This window comes from Prinia subflava, chromosome 15, assembly GCF_021018805.1.
Source record: "Prinia subflava isolate CZ2003 ecotype Zambia chromosome 15, Cam_Psub_1.2, whole genome shotgun sequence".
Classification (NCBI taxonomy): Eukaryota; Metazoa; Chordata; class Aves; order Passeriformes; family Cisticolidae; genus Prinia; species Prinia subflava.
In genome coordinates, this window is record NC_086261.1 from 16,705,787 (window position 1) to 16,726,468 (window position 20,682).

A 20,682-nucleotide genomic window follows, 5' to 3' on the forward strand; every position below is an offset into this window, starting at 1 on the left:
TTATTTTGAGGCTATAAAACTATTAGTATTTTGCTAAAGCAAATATTTTTGCGGTTTTACTTCAACTGGTCAAATGTTGAAGGCATGTTCTTGTTTACAGCATCTCCTGGTTTCCAATGTGAAGGATCTCAGGTAACATTCAAGAGTCATAAATATTATATAACTATTATATAACTATTATAACTACGTAATTCTACTTCTCAGAGCCCAGATATTAAGCAACAGCTCTTACACTCTCTTTAGGTCTTTTGTCCTAAAGTTTTTTTAGTCTTTTCCTACAACTATCCCTGTAAGGCAAAGGACCAAAACACAACCCCTGCATTCACACTTGATTAGAGGCCATGCAAAAAACCTGCTCTGCAGTTCTAAACAAGCCTCCAGCCTCTGCCTGGGTACAGGTGTGAGACAAAAACAACCCTCAAGACATTGAAAATTTCAAATAAAAACTCACCTCTACAAAACTATTGGTTATTAAATGCTGGTACTTTAATTTAACCTTGGAATCTGTGATCAGACGCCTGTAGGAAAGGAAGAAACAGAAAAATTGTAGCAGGAATCTTGTTTTTTTCCATACACTGCCAATAAGTTAAGACAAATAGGTTTGATTCATCCTTCTACACTTGCAGGTACCTTTTGTACTTACCTGTTTTCTATTCATTTGTTAGATCACTTATTATTATGAAAAAGACATTCTATTCAATATATAAATATATATATATATATTAGCTTCAGAAACAGAAAGCTCACGCAGTTCAAAATTATTGAACCTCTTGGTGTGAGGGTTTTTATTTAAAAACACTTTCCTGAAGAGCCCAAGAAACAAAGTAAGTAATTTAATCAGTTCATTTACATAAAACATGCACATTTTGTGGCAAATCCCTTCAAAAAGCTCCAGAACAACCCTTGTGTGGCTAATAACTTTGAGAAGCCTCATGTTAACTAGGTTTCAGTGGAATGCTACAGCTTCAGCTTAAAAATTAATGGTTTTTTAATCTATCTGCCATAAAAACAAAGTTGATTTGAATTCAGCATCACTAGAGGTGTACACAACATGGACTTTAAATTAATTCCAGTCTGCTTGGAACTGGGAGAGCAGAGGAAAACTGACTGATGGGAACCCTTGACAAGCACTGTGACCACTTTTCTCCTGGGCACACCACCTCAGCTGTCCTTTGCAGACTGCCCAGCCTAAATGCATCCAAAATAACTTAACTGTGGATTGCTGAGCACTTCTAAAAATGTCTTTTAGCTGAAGCGTCTGAAGTGTCTTCCTAATATATCTAAATATAAAGGTGCACTAACACAGCCTTTGTGGCATTCCTGGTTTAAATCCTACAGTGGAATTCAGCTTTATACAGGCCATACCATGGGTAAATATTGGAATTAGTGGATTTTCCTTTCCAGCTGCAGCCAAAACTAAGTGTACTCCTGCATGTTATCCTTAGAGCACTCCCTGAGGAGCGGCGTGTGCCCATGGGATGTGCACAAATCCCAGCCCTGGGCAGCTGGGGAGCTCCTCACCCAAGCACATGCTGCTTATTACATAAATCACAGCACGTGGCAGCTCAATTCCCAGGGCTAAAATAAAATAAATCAGCTGACAAAGCATCTCTCCTGCAATTCTGGAGTCAAACTTACTGAAGAATGGGAAAACAATTGGAATTTAGTATGAATTATAAATCTGGGTTTTTTTAAACCCATGCCTGGGCTTCAAGACATACTAAATATCACCTTGAAAATGTATTGTATTATAACAATATATCAGCTACTGGAATTTAAATTATTAGTCATGCCATGACTAACCAGAGCACATAATACACTGGGTGTTTTGCTAATCAACATGGTTTGATTGCCCCAATCAACATCACCAGGTCAAGATCTTCAAGAATTTTCCTCTGAATATTATTGTCTTTTGGCAAATCATAAATGAAACTAGACAAATTAAGAGGTGAAACCCATGCCCAGAGCCATAAATCATATTAATTTTGTGTCTGTATCACTTGGAAACTGAGAGTTGGAGACTCTGTAAGCAGGAAAGGACCTAAAAAGTAATAATTAAGGACACAGAAGTGGGTGTAGGTTCCAGTTGAGATCATTTACATTTTTGCCATATATATTGACATACCCTAAGATTGACACATTTGTCCATCTTGGCTTTTAAAGGAAAGAAGTTTTTCAAAAAATGCACCTTCCTCTCCACAAAAATCCAGGCAAGCTCAGGGAAAGGTGAATTTTTACCTCTAGAAAGAGTTTCTAGTTCTACTCAGACAAACAGGATTTGCTTGCCTTTGCACCCAGCTGCCCCTGCCCTACCCCAGGCCCCATCCCTGCCCTCTGCAGCCAGGTAGAATCCCACAGCTCTGCCCTCCTGTTCTTCCATCCTCTCCTTGCTGCTGCAGCCTTCAATGGTTTCAGCCACTCAATTTCAGATGCACTGTCTGAACAGCTCATTCCAACTGTTGCAATCAAGAAAACACTCAAAATTTAAGTCCTGCTGAGAGCATTTAACTCCACAAATTGAAGTTCAGCGCCTGGTAAACAAAAATCTCAATCAAGTTACTCGAGATATGCCAACTTCTGCTCAGTTTCCACCCACTGGACTCTACAAACCAGCCCTCAACAGGGCAGCTGAAAGCATTTCTGCTACTTCCACTTCTATCCAGCCTACACTCCATGAGTAACCAAGAGCCAAAACTGAGAAAATCGCTGCTCTGAAAGCGACTGATAATAAAAACCACCAAATTAATATCAATGAATGAGTCAGGCTTCAGGAAGGAAAAAATAAGGTAACAGAATAAGCCTCTACTGAGATGCCTTTTGGCAAGGAGAATTAAAATGAACTTGAACAAAGTTCAGAATTAGGAAGGATATTGCTCGTGCAACAAGCTCCCCCAGTATAAAAGAGAAGGCAGCTCATGGAGTTCACTGCCCCACCATGAACTAACAGTCATTCTACAGCTGGACAACTGCATAACTCCAAGGACACAGGCTGCCACATCAGCTTAATCAAATCTTGTGTTTGAGGGTCAACTGCATCCTATCAGAGAGCAAAAAACACACCCTGCACCAGCCCTCGGGACTCCTGTCCTCTGACTCACCTACTGACTACAGCTAGAGAGCTTGGGGAACCAGTGGGTTCACCTGGGCAGAAGCCCTAAATTCCTGCGTAAACCAAAGGAAACAAAATGCACAAAGCAGTAAAACAGGGTTTGGAAATCCTGGGGTCACACTGACCAAACTGGTCAGGGAGTCTTTCCTCCCAGTGCTGTCACATGTGGTTTTCACACCTCAGCAGGAAGCTAAGAGACATTCTGGTATGAAAACAGCCCAAACCAGGCTCCCCTGCTGCCTGCAAGCCTCTGTGCAGTTTGTTACAAGCATTTGAATAGATTTGAATAGCACGTGAGTAACACAATGGAAGGAGAGAGCAGAGCATTACTTACATAACTGTATTGTCGTCCACTAAGATATCACAGCCATGGGCAGGGCATGAAATGGTCTGAAAAACACAAAAAGGTCATAGGAGGAACAGTGGTTATCCTGCTTTTGCAGCACAGGGAATTCCAAGGCAACAGACTTCACTACAATCCACAGCCAAAGGAGTGTCCTGCCTCTCCCACCACATCCCAGGTGTGCCACAGGTTCCTCCTTCCCCAGCCCAGATACCTGCACCAACTCCACAGAATTCCCTCCAGATTCACCTTAGCAGAGCCTGCAGCCCCCAAACCTTTGGGGTTTGGGTTTTCTCTGTTGCTCTTTTGGGGTTTTTCAAACTTTAGCAGAAAGACTCTCCCCTGTCTCTCCAATACACAGAATTTCCAGAAATAAGCCATGAGGTGAGTTGAGATTTTACCTGTCCCATGCCTTCCTCCATTATTTTGGTAGTTAAATATTCACTCCAGCACTGCATACAGAACTTGTGTCCACACTCTAGGCCAGTGAAGTACTGCAATGACAAAGAACACAAGACATGGCCTCATTTTATCACATGGATTCACTCCATAATTTCACCTCTCTTGGTGCTGTGCACTTCATCCATCCCATTCCTCATTCCCCACACAAACTTGAGACACTGCTGTTCACTTTGCATCATCACCCCTACAGAACACTGCCAAGGCAGTCTTAGTCACTCGTCCAAAACCAGACTTTAATCCCAACCCCAGCAGCAAGGAAAGGTGTGGCCTGTGTTTCCATCCTGCCATTTAAATTTCTCCTTGTTTTAGGAGTGTATATGGAGCACAGCATGGCTCTCTCCCACTTTACTTTGGAAATCAGTCAAATAAATGCAACAACAAACAGGTCACAGTCATAAGGATACAGAGTCTTCACTCCTTCTGGCTTTTCCCCCTGGCACATGTGGGTGCTGCCCTAAAGCCCCAGACCTCCTCAGGGAAGTTCCCTCTGAAACCCAGATGCTCATCAGATGAGGACACTCCAGATCCTAATTGGCAGGTGTAAATTGCTAAATAAAATTCAATAATGATCTGTTGTCACACACAGCAAACAGGGACAACTCCATCCTTGTCTGCATCATCTGCACAGAGCTGTCAAGATATCATCTGGTACTGAGTGGTTACACAAGGGGTGGAGAAGCAAACCCTGCTGAGGAAAGACTGAAATTAAAGTACTTTTCCCTGGTCAGCTTAAAGTTATTTTATACTCAGAGTCAGCACCAATGAAAGCTGTATTTAAAACACTTCATTTGTACCACTATAGAGGTAATATTTGCTGGCTCAGCTTTTCAAACCAACTTCTCAGCTAGTGAGATAAAACCAGAACTCAGATACCATCAAATATGAAACTTCCAGAGGGAAGAACTCAGAATCCTTTGTGGAACAGCCCAAAACAACAGCAGGATGGTGGTGATTGAGGAAAGGAGAACCCACTTGAGGCAAATGTTCTTCCCAAAGCACCTTCTCAGACACGGCAGATTGCTGTGTCCATGCCACAGAGGTGTAGCAGCTGTGCTGTGCCATCCCTGGATGCTGTGGCACTCCTTTCCCTGGGGCTGGCAGGCTGTGATCACACTGCTCACACTCCTGCAAGCTGTGAGCACCAACACGTGCAAACTGACCTGAGCATCTGACTCGGTTCCAGATAAAAATAGAGACATCCATCCCCCCAAAAAACAACAAAGAGATCAGAGAGGAGGCTGACACCTCTGTGGTGCCAGGTACACCGGCTGCAAGAGTGAAAAAAGACACTTCCCAATTTCTGAGCCCCTACTGAGCCAGCTAACAAGGTACCTGATGCTCCACAGATGCTGCTGTGGCCAAGTGACATCTCTTGGAGATGCAGAGTTAGAGTACAAACACTTTAACATCTGTAACTTTGGGATGCCACAGCATGAAACCATCCCGAAGACAGCACTGGCTTTTTGGTGAATTCTGGCTTCTCCACACGTGATGGGAAGCAAGCACAGACAAGGGGATCATCCCTCCCTGAACCCCAATACTGCAGCAGGCACACCCGAGGAGCCAGCACAGAACACATCTTCATTTAAGACCTGTTTTGGTTATTTCAGGCAGGGAAACGCTTTGCTAAATGCCCACAGAAAGGCAGCCACCACCACACTTCCTCCCAGGCTGCAAGGAATGCAGAGAATCTCTCAGCTCTTTTCTTTACTTTGAGGGAGTTCCCAATTATTTTTGGCTCAGCTGACAGCAGATGTCAAGGGAGCAAGTAAAAAGCCCAACATAAAACCACCAAGGACGGGGGAGCAGTAACTCCTTAGGCAGCTCATCAGCCCAGGGGACAGCTCTGCTGTCACCACATCTGTGCCCAACATCTGCAGCCTGGACAAAGCAGGATGTTCCCAAAAACACCCCCAGCCCACTCTTCTGAGGGTGAGGGGCAAGAGAGGAGGAAGGCAAAGCCACAACCCTCCCAATTCCTGTCTTACCAATAAAGGTGTCACCCAAAATAACTGCTGGGACCTGACAGTGCTTGCCAGGGACACAGAGCAGGAGGAACATCTCCCTTAAGCCCTCAAATTTGCAGGAGGAGGGCTTCAAATGCCTTGTCTGGCAAGTGCTCCCCAAAAACCTCAAACCACAGCTCTTTGGAGGTGACTGGAGAGCTACAGAAACTTTGTAGACAGAAGAGAGGGAACTTCAAGACTAACATTCCTGCAACAACTGTACACTGTAAAACTTCTTAACACCTCCAAACTCCCAGCATTCCATAGGCTGAAAGGGGCTCTCAGTGCAAACCCCCCAGGCTTTCATGTGGAAAAATAATTAGCTGATGATTGCAAGAGATTTTGGGTTGGGCATCGAACATAAAAATAATCCTAGAATTTATAATTCACATCGACTACAACAGCTTCAAAAGAGATTCCAATCACCTCAGACACAGACACTACACTATTCTAGACCTTTTACAAAAGAAATAACAAATACTATCTTTCCTATAGGCTCCAGCTTTTTGGTAGGTCAAAGAAACAGAGTCCCCTCTGATGTCTTTTACCACCAGCAACAGAGATAGCCCTGCTCATCTGCAACATCTCTCTGCTCCAGCTAAAAATCTGCTCTTCTAACAACTGGGCCACTGATATTTGAGCTACAAACTCAAGAAGTGTTAGTGTGTTTTGTGCTGTTCTTTCCAGTTTCAAAACTCTAGGGGTTTCAAATGCAGGGGTGTGATTTTGGGGTTGTGTGCAGGGCCAGGAGCTGGACTCAGTGATCCTTGTGGGACTGATCCATGATTCTGGTTCTGCTTCCCAGGTAGCCAGAGGACAGGGCTGTCACTTGTGAGCTGAGCCCCACCCAGCACAGCAACTACGTTAAAATGGAGAGAACAACGTATTAGAGTATACTGCCTTTCCTTTTCAAAGCTCCTCATCATACAAAGCAGGAATTTGCCTTTCCAGCTACTCTTCAAAAGGAAGTCAGGGCACACAAGGCTGAAGAGGAGACACATGAAGCCTTGTGGTTCCTGGCTCAAGAGCAACAGGGATCTTAATGCTGAAAATGGGAGGCTGAAGCTGGGCTCTGCTCAGCTCTGTGCACTCCAGGGAAGAAGATCCAGAGCCAAGGAGAGGCCACAAGCAGGGAAATTCACCCCAGGCTACTCCTGAACCCCGAAGCTCATCATGGTTCCTTGCTGAAAACACACCCAGAGCAAGAGCAAAGGCCCAGGACATGTTTTAGGGTGTTCTGGAGGCACAGCACCCAACAAAAAGCAGGTTCCAATAAAGGAAGAATTCCTTCCTATCAGCACTTTGCCTTTTGATGAGCTCTCCTATCTGAGCTTCTCTCCTCACCTCCTTTTGTCTCAGATCTCCCAACAGTCCGTCCTGTCCCTGGGAGACCCAGCAGAGCCTGGCCCTCTTAGCAGTGATGGGAATGCTTCAGTTTGGTCAACAGTGACACAAAGAAGCAGCACTGTCACCCAGGACATTGATGGAGAGCCCCAGCAAGCACTGGGTAATGCACCCTCGTGTCTGACCAAAAGGATATTGTCCAAACACAGTAAAGATCCAAAGAGATCCACATTTTTTTCTACTATTTTTATTCTAGACTCCCTAGTGTGACTATTTTGTAGCATTACTTACTGCTTTTAAAAGCTGTTTCCTATCTCGTCTTTCTACCTAAATAAATCCCTTTGCCATCATGCTTTTCCCAGATTTTTAATTTCGCATATCCTTTATCTGTACATCTCAGCTGGTATCTGACATTTGCAAACATCACCTGCCTGCTTTTTGCTGAACTTTACTACACCACTGCTCGGGCCCAGCACCCTCAGAGGTGCTGAGCAGGAAAATGGGAATTTTCAGGTCATAAATTTGGGGAGCTGCTGGTCAGGTAGCACCGAGGCCAGCGGGTACTCACCGAGTTTGGGTAGTTGAGATAGCAGATCTGACAGGACATGTCCTGGGCTGAGGACCTGGTGTTCATCTGGCGCGTTCGCGACTTTTTACTTGGATTAATTACGTGACACTCTGCGAAGAGCTTCTCCAAGTTGCCATCGAAGTACCTGCACAACACAGGACAGAAGGAACATTTAACCACCTTCTAAATCATTCTTCCTAGCAGTTAAGTGTACACAGATGCTTTTTATATTTCAAAACTCATACACCCACTGCTTCCAACAAACTCTTCTCTAACATAACACAGAGGTGGATATTAGACAACTACATAATTTCAGAGACTCTCCCTTGAATTACACACTCCTGAAATTCAGGCACCTTCAATTCTTCAGCTGCATTTCAAGTAATTCATGATTCTCCCCAGTGATTGCTTTGATTAGAACTCCAGGACAGGGAACTAGAGCAAGAACACCTGAGTTCACAGTTCAGGCATTGGAACTCCTTCCTAAAGCGCAGCTTTGACACCTTCAAAGCTTAATTCTTTTCAATTGAAACCTTCAATTTTTCCTAATATTCTGATCATTAGCCATTTGAGCATCTTTTCAGTCAACTTGAGGTAATTTAACAACCTCCTAAAAAATACAGTTCAGGTTTGCAGTGCTTCCAAAGATTAAGTACCTATTGGAAAGGAGGATGCAAAATTGCTTGGGGGAGGGAAAAAAGATCACTTCCTTTCTATTTCCTCTTTCCTTAAGGAAAACAATACTGGTTTGCTTTAAAGGCTTACAAAAAGCTCTTCCTTGGAGAGGAGGACCAAACTGGAGAGAATCATTACCAGAAAGCTCAGCCTCCTCCCAGAATCCTTCACACACCTTTCTCCAGCCTGCAGCAGCTGCAAAGAACTAATTAAACCAGACAATTAACCAGCCCCATCACTGCACACATCCCCCAGCCAAACCCAGTAGGTTATTACCCCACTCCCTTACAGCTCTACCTACCAACAAGGCTTGATTTATAATTGAAAAAATATCAATTTTCCTGCTGTTTCATATGTTTCTCAATGCAGTTCATGTATTTTAGATTTTAAATTCCAAGACACTGAATCTGAAGGAACCTGTGAATTCTGGCATCACAGCATCCACGAGGTTTTTCCACTGTTCTTCAATGTGAGCTCAGGATTTTACTCAACCAAGTCCTTTGGTTTGCTCAGAGGATTATTTTTAGAAATTTGTATGTTATATTTAACCCTAAATATATAAAATTATATATTTAGTAAATTTTACTAAGTTAATTCAGCGCAATTCCATTATAGGGAGTATTTGTTTATTAAGATTCGTGGATAAATATTAAGTCCACAAAAGTTTTCCAGCCTTCCAATTGCTCTCAGAGGCAGCAGGAGCAGCACAGGACATGCTCTGAGGAGAGCAGACACAGCTGGGAGTGAAGTTTGCAAGGAAAATAGCTTTGTATACAAATGCCATGATGCAACTTGAACCCTGATGCTCATGACCAGCTAAACGTTCATGGAAATACCAGAGGTTTTCGTACTGGTGGGCTGGATTTAAGGGTGAATACTCATGTCAGGAACTTAACTTTTTTCACCTGGAATTACCTATTCCCTTTAAATACCTATGGATAGTATTCCTGCTTCTCCATGCTGTTTCCTTTTCATGCATTTTCTTTCTGAGTAACTGATTTCCACTTTTATTTTCATGTATGTCTCTCAGACTCAGTCATAGGCCATAAGAAGCCCAGAAAATGCAGGGGAAATCGTTGATCTCCCTGAAAACACACAATTCCAGTGGATACTCCAAAGTCCAGCAGCTCTCTAGCTGCTCCACCACTCCTTACACAAACATGCCAAGGGCTCAGTCCTGCAGCTCCTTCAATGGTTAGGAACAACACTTAATCCCAGTTACCATCCCTTTTTCCCACTTGTCCCATACCACCACAGACCATCCATGCAGGCAGATCTCCCTCTGCCCTTCCCATGTTCTCTGGGCAAAGGATTCCCACAGGGCAGCTCCAGCACCCTTCCCTCCCACAGCAGGTGAGCTCCACGGGACATCCACCAATTCCCCTGGCCAGCAAACCTTCTCCACCACCAATTCCATGTCCATGGATCCTCCTCGAATCCAAGGAAGCCAAACCACGTGCAGTCCCAGTCCTGATCTGACCCTGATCTCACACAATTTCACTTGGATTTCTCCTGCAAATCTCACTTAATGCATTCCAAAAGATGGCTACATTTCTCCAGATCTCCTCCATGTCAGCATCCCTCCTCACTTCCTTCACAACTCCAAGAATTCTGATTTTTTCCCAAATTCTCTCCATTAAAGGGTTCATTCTTGGTACCTCCATCTTTATTTTCATCCTGGGGAGGAGCACAGCACCTTTAACAACCCTTTAAATCCTCTGCCCTCCTCTCCCTTCACACTGCAGATATTGAGTAATTCCAGCGCTTCTGGCACATGAGAATTTCCTCTATTAATTCTTCAAAGTTCATTTGCTTCATCACAAAATTGGGAGGGTTTCTGCTGTTTTAAAACGAATGGACAAACCAGTGTTTGTCCATTACTTTCAAGTGTTTCTACTTACCAAGACCAAACCCATAACAATATCAAGTCTTTTTGGCAGAGGGATCAAGCTGTCAGCCCCTTTATCTCCTCAAAATTCCCTCCTGCTGTTTGTAACTGCCTAATCGCTATTTTCCAGACATAATCAAATCCTACCCACGGGAGTATCAAAGATAAAAAGCCTTTCCACTGAAAAAAAATTGCTTCTAGTACACACTTTGGGATATTTACTTCCATGGAAGAGCATTTGTGAGTGTCAGTGCACCAATATACTCACACTAAAAGATATCTCCACATCAAAACCGTGCCATGCACCATTTTTCACCTGTTCAGCCTCTGCTGAAGAGTGTAAAGTGTTTATTTTTTTTTCCAGGCAGCCAGGTTCTGGAGAAGAGGCAATCTGGGCACTCCTGACACCCCTCCTCTGCTCAGAGGGAGCAGGGACATGTGGCCACCAAGATAAGCAGCTACAAGAGACTGCTGCATCTCCGGCTGTGCCTCCAGGGATTAAATCAGGCCTTGGGGACGTGCTGAGACACTTTTCTCTTAACAAAATGACCAGGGGAAGGCACATAAAGCAGGAGAGCTGCATTTTTACCTCTTCATCACACAGAGGTTCCTCCCCAAACCCCCATCAGGAGAGGACACCATCAGCCACAGTGAAATTGGAAGGTAATCAAGATATGGTTCAAGCTAAAGCACTTTCTTCACTTGTTTCTGAGGTGATGTGGTCATTCTGCACCTGTCCTGTCCCTATGAATCAAGCTTGCAAGACTCAGAAAAATAACATTTGACATCTTTATTGTCCTAATACATGCAGCATATCAGAGGCTGCACTAGTATTTCCTCCACTCACCAATTCCCTCCTACAAACAAATCCACCCCAAACCCCCAGTTTTGCTTTTGCACACAAACAATTAGTGTTTCACCAGTGGGACAGGGCAGATTTTCAATTGTGACTGTTATTACTTCACTGTAAGTGGAATAAATATCTGTAGCACATCTGCCCTCTGAACACCACTGTGTAATTAGTCCATGACAAAGCTGGCAGGACAGTAACAACCTGCTTGTTAAAAACAGGTGTAACAAGGCTAAAAAAAAGTGGGGAAACAGAGAAATTTTCACGTCACAAGCTCAGACCACCCCACTCATCAAAAAAGGAGCAGCCACTTGGTTAAAGTGCTTTCCTCCAGGCCAGGTCTGATAAGGGAGGTCGTGCTGACTCACCATGAGCTAAGGGAAAACAGGCCCTGATTAGGAACTGCAAATATACACATCAAACAACAGGAACTTTCAGCAAAATGTGTATTTTGGGGTTTTTTTTCCCCTCTTAATCCTCACCTATCACCACAGCAATGACCAATCCCTCTTGAACAACAAGAGACTGCTCCCAGCCTCCCACCCAGCTTCCTGCTCCTGCTTTAACACAGCCGAGCACTCCAGAAGATTTCAGGGAAGTTATTTGGTGCAGAAGTGACAGAAGGCAGCACCAGGCACTTGAGAGATGATGTTTTGGTGTTTTATTAATACAACAGGACATCAATAAGCACCAAAGCTGGGACCAGTGTGCAACAGGTCTGCCTAAACAAGTCATGTATTCTGTTAGTCACAGGGGTAATCCTGCTGAGTTAAGTGTTTTAATGAATATGTTTACCAGTGCATTTGTAAATAGAACGTGTACTTAAACTGGAAAAGCCTTAACAATAATACTGCACACTGACATGGCTGGCACCTCCCTTGAGGGAAAAAAAAACCAACAAAAACAAGCCCAATTTTTATTTTTTAACCTAAACAAGCTTTCAACAACAAGGGACAAACCTACTGTACAAAGGGATGGCTTTTCAGTGCACTTTTGTAAAGGTATCTCACAGCCAAGGAGAGTGAACTTTACCCTGACCAAGAGAACCAGCCCAAGAAACTCAAATACCAAGTGAACAGACATGTTGCAGAGCAGGAATTAAATCAGAATTTCTAACAGCTATAGTCAGAGTTAAACAGTGGATATATTTGTAAAAAAAAAGCTTTCAGAGTTCCAACATTAACTAAAAGAGGTCAATCTTAGGAAAATAAGGACTAGAAAGCTGTAAAAAAATACAACCAATTCAGAAAAAAAAATCTAGGTTAAACAAAACATAAGAGATACCTGAGCACCCAAAATATAACACAAAGGGGGCTAAAGGTGTCCTAAATCTATTAGCCAAGCACAGCAGAAATATTTATGCCGCAAAATAATTACTATCAGTGTGAAAACCTGGGTGACAAGAGTACCAAACTACAGGGGCTCCGCCCAGGGCTCAGTGAAGGGACATTTATCAGTTCAGAGGAGCACCAACAACTGCTCCTGGTTTACCAAGCACATCTCATCTCCCCATACCCTGATCATCAGGCAAAGGAAATGGTAATTAAGAGAAAAGTCAAACTAATGATCCTACAGGCCCTCCACACTCACCCACTGGTCACTTCACACCAGGTAAGACCAGCAGAGGCCACAACCAGCAAGTCCCTGTACAGCTTTTACTGCTCCTTCTGGTCCAGATTAATTCTCCTCCCAGTTTCTAAAGTAAATTAAATTCTCCAGCTCCCTCAACTCTCTTCAACACCAGCATTGGAATGAATCAAATGCAGCTGGATTTGGTCTTCACTGTATATCAACAAATTGAAAAGTACCTTTACCAAGCAACATTCCAAGAGCTGGGAATCAAAGATGGGAAAAAAACATGAATCACTCTGCTCTGAGGGGGAGGGAGAGGCAAAATTCAAGCCCTTATTTACACACACTGAAGAAAACCTGGAGCTGTGGAGATGAAAACAAGGCAGGACCGTATCAGTCAGGAACAATTTAGCCTTGGCCAGAGCAGCAAATAAACATGTCAGGGATACACATGCCAGCATGACAGCAAGAGCAGCTAAACCCAAATCCAAAACAGTCGCTAGATAACAAGAACCTGTTCCTGCTTGCTTTTTTCCAAAGCCTCTCCAAAGCCTGTACATGTTCAAACTGGAAATCCCTCTTTCCAAAGGGCAGCTTAACTTCCACAACTTCTAAGACTAACCAGGCTTCAATAATATTAAAACAAGGATTCACAAGTCACCCTTAGCTGGGACAGGGGGAACACTTCGAGCTTTCACAAAAGATTCTCCTGCCACACACTCTGCATTCATCCATCCTTAATTAATCCAGGAAGAAACATTTTTTTCCACAAGGTGGTTGCATGCTAAGGTGGCTGCTTACCTCTCCATCAGCTTCTCCTTATCCCAGTTGAAATGGCTAAGCAGTATTCGAGTGATAGTCGCTGGATTCTGGAGAAAGAAGAGAAAAACAATCAATAATTGAGTAACCAAGGCAGGGCTTTGAATAGGCACAGGGAAAATCAGGGTGCCTGATAACATCATCTGTTCAAATAATACATGTTTACTGGCATGGACTGGGAAGTAGCTGCACTTGACAGATAGGCAAATTTAAAAGGAAAAAAACCAACCCAACTCTATAAATCTAAGCATCTGTACAAAATGAGAATTTGGTTGAAGAGTTAAGGACCAGATTAATTACACCTACCACAGTGCCAACATCTCCACATCCAGCATGCCCACACAAGGCAATTCCAGGATGTCTGTAAAATGCAGGAAGGGTTGATTTCCACCCATCATACCCATTTTTACCACAATCTCCACACTACTTGCAGAGCAAGAATAATCCAGCCCTGACCATCAAAACACTTGGGCTGAAAACTGTCCCAGAACACAACTGGCTGCCAGTGTAAGATGACAAAGTCCTTGGAAGACCCCAGAAGTTCCTGAAACATCATGAAATCCAGAAAAAAAAACCCACATGGACAGCTAAGTAAAGAAATACAGCCTAGAAAAGTCAGAAAGAAGGTGGAACATAAGACATGATTTTCACTTGTGTGCAAGTTTTTACTCCAACTAAATCTGAATCATCAGCCAAGAGTTTGATTATATGAGAACCACACAGGCCATATGGCTTGTGTTACACCCCAGAACCACATTTTAGCTCCCTAAATCCACGCTCTGGGCTCAGTTTTGGGACCATTTACAAGCAAAGGAGACAAGGGCAGGGCCCTGAGAGCGGCTGTGTGTACTTTGCCATTTGACACCAAAATGGAAGTTTGCCTCAGGGCCAACGTTCAATGGTCGCTCTGAAGCTGTTGAAAAGTAGGACATAAACCAGCAATGTGATTTCCTGAGCCCCGCAGCTACAGCCACAACCTGATGCTGCCAAAAGCCAATGCAAAACCAACAACAGCGATCCCACCCCAACCCTGCATGTCCTGTCCCCACCAGTCCACACCACTACAGCCATTTTATGCTGCAGATAATGGTTTAGAAACTGATCTCCTCTTTCCTTTAGGTTGTTTTTTCTCATGGAATCAGTTCTCCAATCTATTTGATTGCCTCACCACACAAACAGCTGCATTAGCACAAGGGGAAAGCAGGACAGCCTTTTTCACCAACAACACCAACAAAACCTTCACTGAAATAAAGCCCTCGGGTGACAGTGTAATAAGCACAAAGAACCAGCCTTGTGGTTTATACTATAAAAAGTGACACTCCTTCTCCAGCATGTTCTGACTCTTATTAATGCCTGCACAGATTGTTTAAGGCCAAACTAAGAATTTGTTTTCCAGCTTAAAAAGCCCATTTGAACCAAAGCAGCTTTAGAAAGGTTTGACCAGATCCCTGATGCAGTGGAATCCCACAAACAGCTGGGACAGCAGATCTACACAGTATTGGGGCAGGAGATAGCAGAAATAGGCATTGCTTAACACTGCAGGGTGACAGTGTGGCTCTGGTCCACATCTGAACCAGGGATCCCCTCAGGGATCCAAGCTCTTCCCTGCAACACGAGGCTGGCAATCACCTCACAGCATCCCTCCCTCACCCAGCCCTGAAGACAGGAGCAAGCAGCTCAACTCTTTCAAGTCACTCCTGCCAACAAGAAGCTCTCTGGGAATTTAAGGGTCTCCTTCATCAAAAGGCTCCTCCAGAAGCCTCTTTTGGGGTTTAGTTCCTGATCTTTCCAGGTTATTTTGTATTTGGGTCTCCACAACATCCTTTTCTGTAACTGTCTGTACTGTGTTGCAGTACCTAAAGAAGTTCTTAAATGCTCACTTAAGACACAATTCCTGGAGCAATTTAATCAAAGATGAGAATATACCTTAGTAAATAAACCAGTCTTATCTCTAGATTATCTTGGTTATGATATCAGTCCCTGTAATTCTCCAGTTATGAATTTCAGACAGCAAAGCACACAGCTCTTCAACAGAAGGAGTCTTCACTCAGCCCAGAGATCTGGCAGATGTACAGAGAAACACAATTTTCTTCATTTCTCAAGCAAAGGCATTGAGAGAGCTTTAATTAAACTTAGCCCAAAGTCTTATTCTACCTTCCACCACAGCAGCCCACTTGGCCACTCATTAAGGCTCCTGGGACTACCTGTTAATCGTTTAATAGGCTAAGTGGAGCCAAGGTAGGGGTCTCTGGCTGACATGAAAAAGACAGGTTACCCTGCTCTGAAGGAAAAGTTACAGTACATGGGTAAGAAACTCGATTGGTCTGCAGAGATTATTGAGTAGAACAAGGCTGATCCTGCAAATACCACACCCCAAAGGACATGTGGTTGGAAAGGACAAGAGGGTTTCATCTGTGGCTTCTCCATTCTCCCAACACACAGGCACTGCAGCCTTCCATGCTTCCCCAGGTCAGAGCCCCCAGGTATCCCAGCACAGCAAGGTCAGGGCACAAAACTGGACATTATTTAGGATTATACTGTTGACTCTGTGTACTGTCACCTTCTCCTGGCTTGCTGGGCTCCAGCTTCCTGCAGCACTGGTGGCTCAACATTTAAAAAAGAAAGGAAACGTCAGCAGCATGACAAGCTCCCACCAGAAATAGCTGGGCTGCCTGCTTTCACTGCCTGCCACATCCCAGATGTAGCATTCAAACCTCCCCTGGCTGTTTCTGGGATACAGAAGGCAAGAATTAACACAGCCCTGCCCTTGCTCATCCCTGGACAGGGACACAATCCGGGCTGGAAGCGCACAGAGAGCACAGACTGGGAGGGAGGCAGCTAAGGGGCAAAAATTAAAGTTAAAATACAAATGCCAAAAGTTCCAGCATGAAGGAGTGTTCCAGTCTAAGACCAGGCACACGCTCATATGCACACATTTCCCTCACAGTTATTCCAGAGCAGTCAGGAGTCAACCACAGCATCCACCCCGGTGAGAGCAGTGTCCTGTACCTCGGGCACACAGAGTTAAACACCACCAAAATAATGTGGTATTTCAACACCAGTTCTACTCCAGCCTTCCACCAACCCTCAGCCACACTCTGGACATTCATGCTGTAAAAATTAATGGAATGTCCAAAGACTGGGGTCCACAGCACTGGGAGTCAGGGGCTCTGTTCCTCCCTGTTTGGCACACAGGATTATTTCCTACCACTGACACCACGCAGATTAGTTATGAACAGGCTCCGCTGCCGCTCAGACGGGATTACTGCCGAGCTGCGAGAGCACGCTCCCACCAAGGCTATTTTCTGTTTACAAAGACGAATTTTCCTACAGAAAGCAGCCAGGGACAGACAGAGAGCAAGGGAACAGCCAACATGTTCTCCTCCAAACGTGGCTGATGAAAGCTGAAACAGCAGATCTCGCTTACAGCAGCCTCCTATTAAATTTTGCATGTGGGAGCCGAGGCGGATTGCCTGGAGCCGAGGGCAGCCAGCCTGTTGATATCCAGATAGGAACAAACCCGAGGAAAGCAGCCATTTTGTTGAAATTCTCCGGGCACTTCAAAAGATTCCCTAACAAAACATTCTGAATAAAGCTCTGCCCAGAGAGAAACACCCTCAGTCCTTCAGCAGGGATTTCTTTTTTTTTTTGAGATAACAAAGCAACCAAGTCCCACATATGCTTCAAACAAATTCCACTCCACCACAGCTTTTCACTGGAGGTATTTACATTTACTGTCCTTATCTATGTTGCCATGCCCCAGCACACCAATGCAAGCAGGAAACACAGCAATAGGAAGCCCTAAAAGGTCTGGACTTCACCAAAGAAGCATTATTAATTCAAATAAAACTCCTTAATTTAATAGAATTTAATTCAACTGGAAGCTTCATCAGTGATAAGAGTTAGAATTCTTTTTGCAGTCAAAATAAGTATGAATCGGAAGGAAGAATCTGGATGCACTTAAATGCACTAATGAATTATAAATTAAATATTATTAGAACATTAGCTTGAATCAGAATTTCCAAGCAGCACAATTTGCTGAATGACAGTTGGGAGCACTTGATCCATTCATGTTTCCATCCATCAAGACGAGCTGCATGGTTAATTCTTGATGTTATTACAAAGAAAAGTACATTTTACAGTTCAGCTTCTCCTCACATGCTGCAAGTCAGCTCCTGATTCAGTTTCAGCATTTACTGCAAATAAAAACCATTTAAGAACAACTTAAGCTCAGTTCTCCAGCAAAATCCTTTCCCACCTCCTAGAGACATGATATTGATAAAATTCTTTTGTTTCTTTCCATGTCATGACTGGTTTTGTTTTCTACCCATGGTGGCTTCTGCAATCCAACAGTTTTCATCCAAACTGCAGCACCTCCACTCCAAAAACAGAGGCTTTTACAGCAATAAGGAATTGATGCTGCTTCCAGTTGGGTTTTCCACACAATTGCTTTGCACTTGTGAATCCGAGCAGATGCTCCAGAAACTCTGGCTTTCCCCAAGCCTCCGAACTCTGTGCAGGGTTCAAACCTCAGCAATGACCACTGCTGTGTTCCATGGGACACAAGACTGGGTTTACATTTCCCAGCAGAAGGAAACCCATGGTTTCACATCAGCTGACCAGACTGAGGGTTTGGCTTGGTGGAGGAGCAAAGAGCCATCACAAGCTAACGCTGGTCTGAAGCCAAGCAGCACAAACATCTGCTCCAGGGAAGTGGCACCTGAGGACAGCTGTCACACCACCACTGTAAATATTTAACCAGCCAAACCCCAGTGTTTGCAATAGTAGAGCACCAAGTGGAAACTCCCGGTGCCCAGCATCTCCAGGGCTTGTCACGTGCACGCTGTGCCACAGGAGAAGTGCTGATAAATAACCCACAAGTCACGTTTAATGGCACTGGGGAGAGGGGGAGCAACCAACACCACGCACCAGGCACCAAAGAGCTGCTTCATCACGGAACAACCAAGGTGCTCCAGCTCAAAATTCTGCAATAACCTGATGTCTGCTCCACCCGGACCCTCTGCTCTTCACCTGCACCTCTCCCAGCCCCACACAGATAATCTCAGGTATAAAGATACAGCTAGCAAGTGTCTTAAGTCAGTTTTAACCTGCTAAACCACATCACAGTACAACTGGCAGCAAAAGGTTTGCAAGTGCACTGAGTGACTTCCATTTGTGGAGATCCATTCACATCCATTCTTCCAGGAGACAATTACAGGAAATCTTATAAGCACAAGACCTCATTTCTAGCACCTTAATAAAATTCCCTGGAAGCCAGCACAGAAGAGGAGATCCAAGCAAGCGCTGAGCACTTCCAGGACATGATCTCAAACTTGCTAGTTTTAGCCACCACCAACTGAGCACTCCGAGAAGCTGCTGGAAAACTTCCGTGTAATCTAATATTGCCTGGCTCAATTACAGCCAGAACATGAGAGAGCTGCTGTGAGGAGAGGACAGCAGCTAAAGGGCTCAATCTGCCAAGCCATCCGTGCTCCCTCTCTCTGCCATCCCCCGGGGTCTGGGAGAGAATCACACCATGGGATGTTTCTGCCACTGGCCAGCTCGGGGTTCACAGGGACAGCACATTGTGCTGGTGGATCTCAGACACTTCTCACCTTCCCCTTAGAGATAATAACCACATCAGTACTGCTCATTCTCTGTACCCCACTGAGGGGATGGTCTTTGCATCTTACATACTACTGAAGCCACACCAGACTTCAGCTAGAACTCTAAACCCATTTCCACACAACTCCACTTCTTGCCACGCTACTCCCTGTGACTGCTGTCATCTGCTGTCCTCCATCTGGCACTTGCCACCTCACTGTAACTTCCCATTAACACATACAGAGCCTTCAACTTCTTCACCGATTATCTCCTCGATGCCCTACATCTTTCTTCATCTCGTTAACTTCCCTTCACACATCATCTCCTAATTCTGAAAATTAAGTTTTACGGAGTTACTGAATTAGTACCATTACGTGAAGGCACCAAATAGCAGCCTGATCTGATGATCTCAGTTTGCAGTAACTTACCTGCACTTTACTGACTGTTCCCAGCTCTGATGAACACACGTTCTTCTAGCAGGGGAAGATAATAAAAAGCAACTTCAGCGAAAACTCTATTACTTCAGTTAATTGGTTCAAGAGACAGAAATGAAGCAGTCAGCTGCTTTACATTTTCTCAGAGCCTTTTGGAAAGCTTTCAGGTTAATGATTAGGAGCTGCAGTGAAGAGCCATTGTCTAACAGAGCTTTTAAAATCAGAAAAAAAAAACTTAAGCAACAAGTCCAGGATGAATTAGCAAATTTGGAAATGCAAAAACTGAATTCACACTGTAATACTTCTAAATAAAAGAAAATAGCTTGGATTCGCCCTGCTGCTCTCAGACAACTGCAGAAGCTCCACCACCAACTCAACACAAATTAAAAACAACCAGGGAAGGCCTTTTCCAGCATTTCAGCTATGCTCACTTCCACAGCAGAAGAGTTAGGGTTTGATGACAGGACACACAGAGATGTTAACCCTTATTTTATACATTTAATGTGAAGAACACTCTGGTTTCTACTTCCTTTTGCTATGGTTATGGAGTATATAGTCCATCCTTTAAAGAGGAAGGACGCAAGGTCCTGAGCTTATGTTTTACTGCCCACAGCAGTAAAAAAAGGATCACCCAAAGGATTTCTCCCTTCCTGGTGACTCCTAGCTCAAGGAATCCCAACATACGAACAAAAGCTCAGCAAAGCTGGGTAGACAACACGAGCCCCAGCTCTGGTTTGTGGAGTCTCTGCTGAGCAACTGCAGCTGCCGTGCTGAGCACCAGAGTGGGAGCACATGGGTGCCAGAGTACGCTGCACAACGGCTTTATTCAATCCTTGCCTCCCACTCAAGGATTTGCAAAAGCTTGCCTTAAAGAGTAGGAGAAGGTGATGGCATCATTTCCATATAATTCCTGCAGTTTACTATTTCAGCAGCTCCGTAATATCTCCCCATGCACTGTGGAGGAAGCAAACAGCCCCCAGGGCTGCAGCCAGGCTGGGCACAAAGCGA

The 20,682-nt window shown here is 44.2% G+C and overlaps 1 protein-coding gene across 1 annotated transcript in view; it reads right to left on the reverse strand.

Annotated features, from left to right (window-relative positions):
- The window catches only part of ARIH1 (ariadne RBR E3 ubiquitin protein ligase 1), a 49,552-nt gene that overhangs the window by 14,323 nt on the left and 14,547 nt on the right, over positions 1-20,682 (reverse strand). The window contains exons 2-6 of the mRNA XM_063412651.1: positions 13,619-13,686; positions 7,833-7,977; positions 3,854-3,946; positions 3,444-3,499; positions 452-518 (exon numbers count right to left, since the gene is read on the reverse strand). Coding sequence (XP_063268721.1) covers positions 452-518; positions 3,444-3,499; positions 3,854-3,946; positions 7,833-7,977; positions 13,619-13,686 — 429 coding nt within the window. The remainder of the gene's footprint in view (positions 1-451; positions 519-3,443; positions 3,500-3,853; positions 3,947-7,832; positions 7,978-13,618; positions 13,687-20,682) is intronic.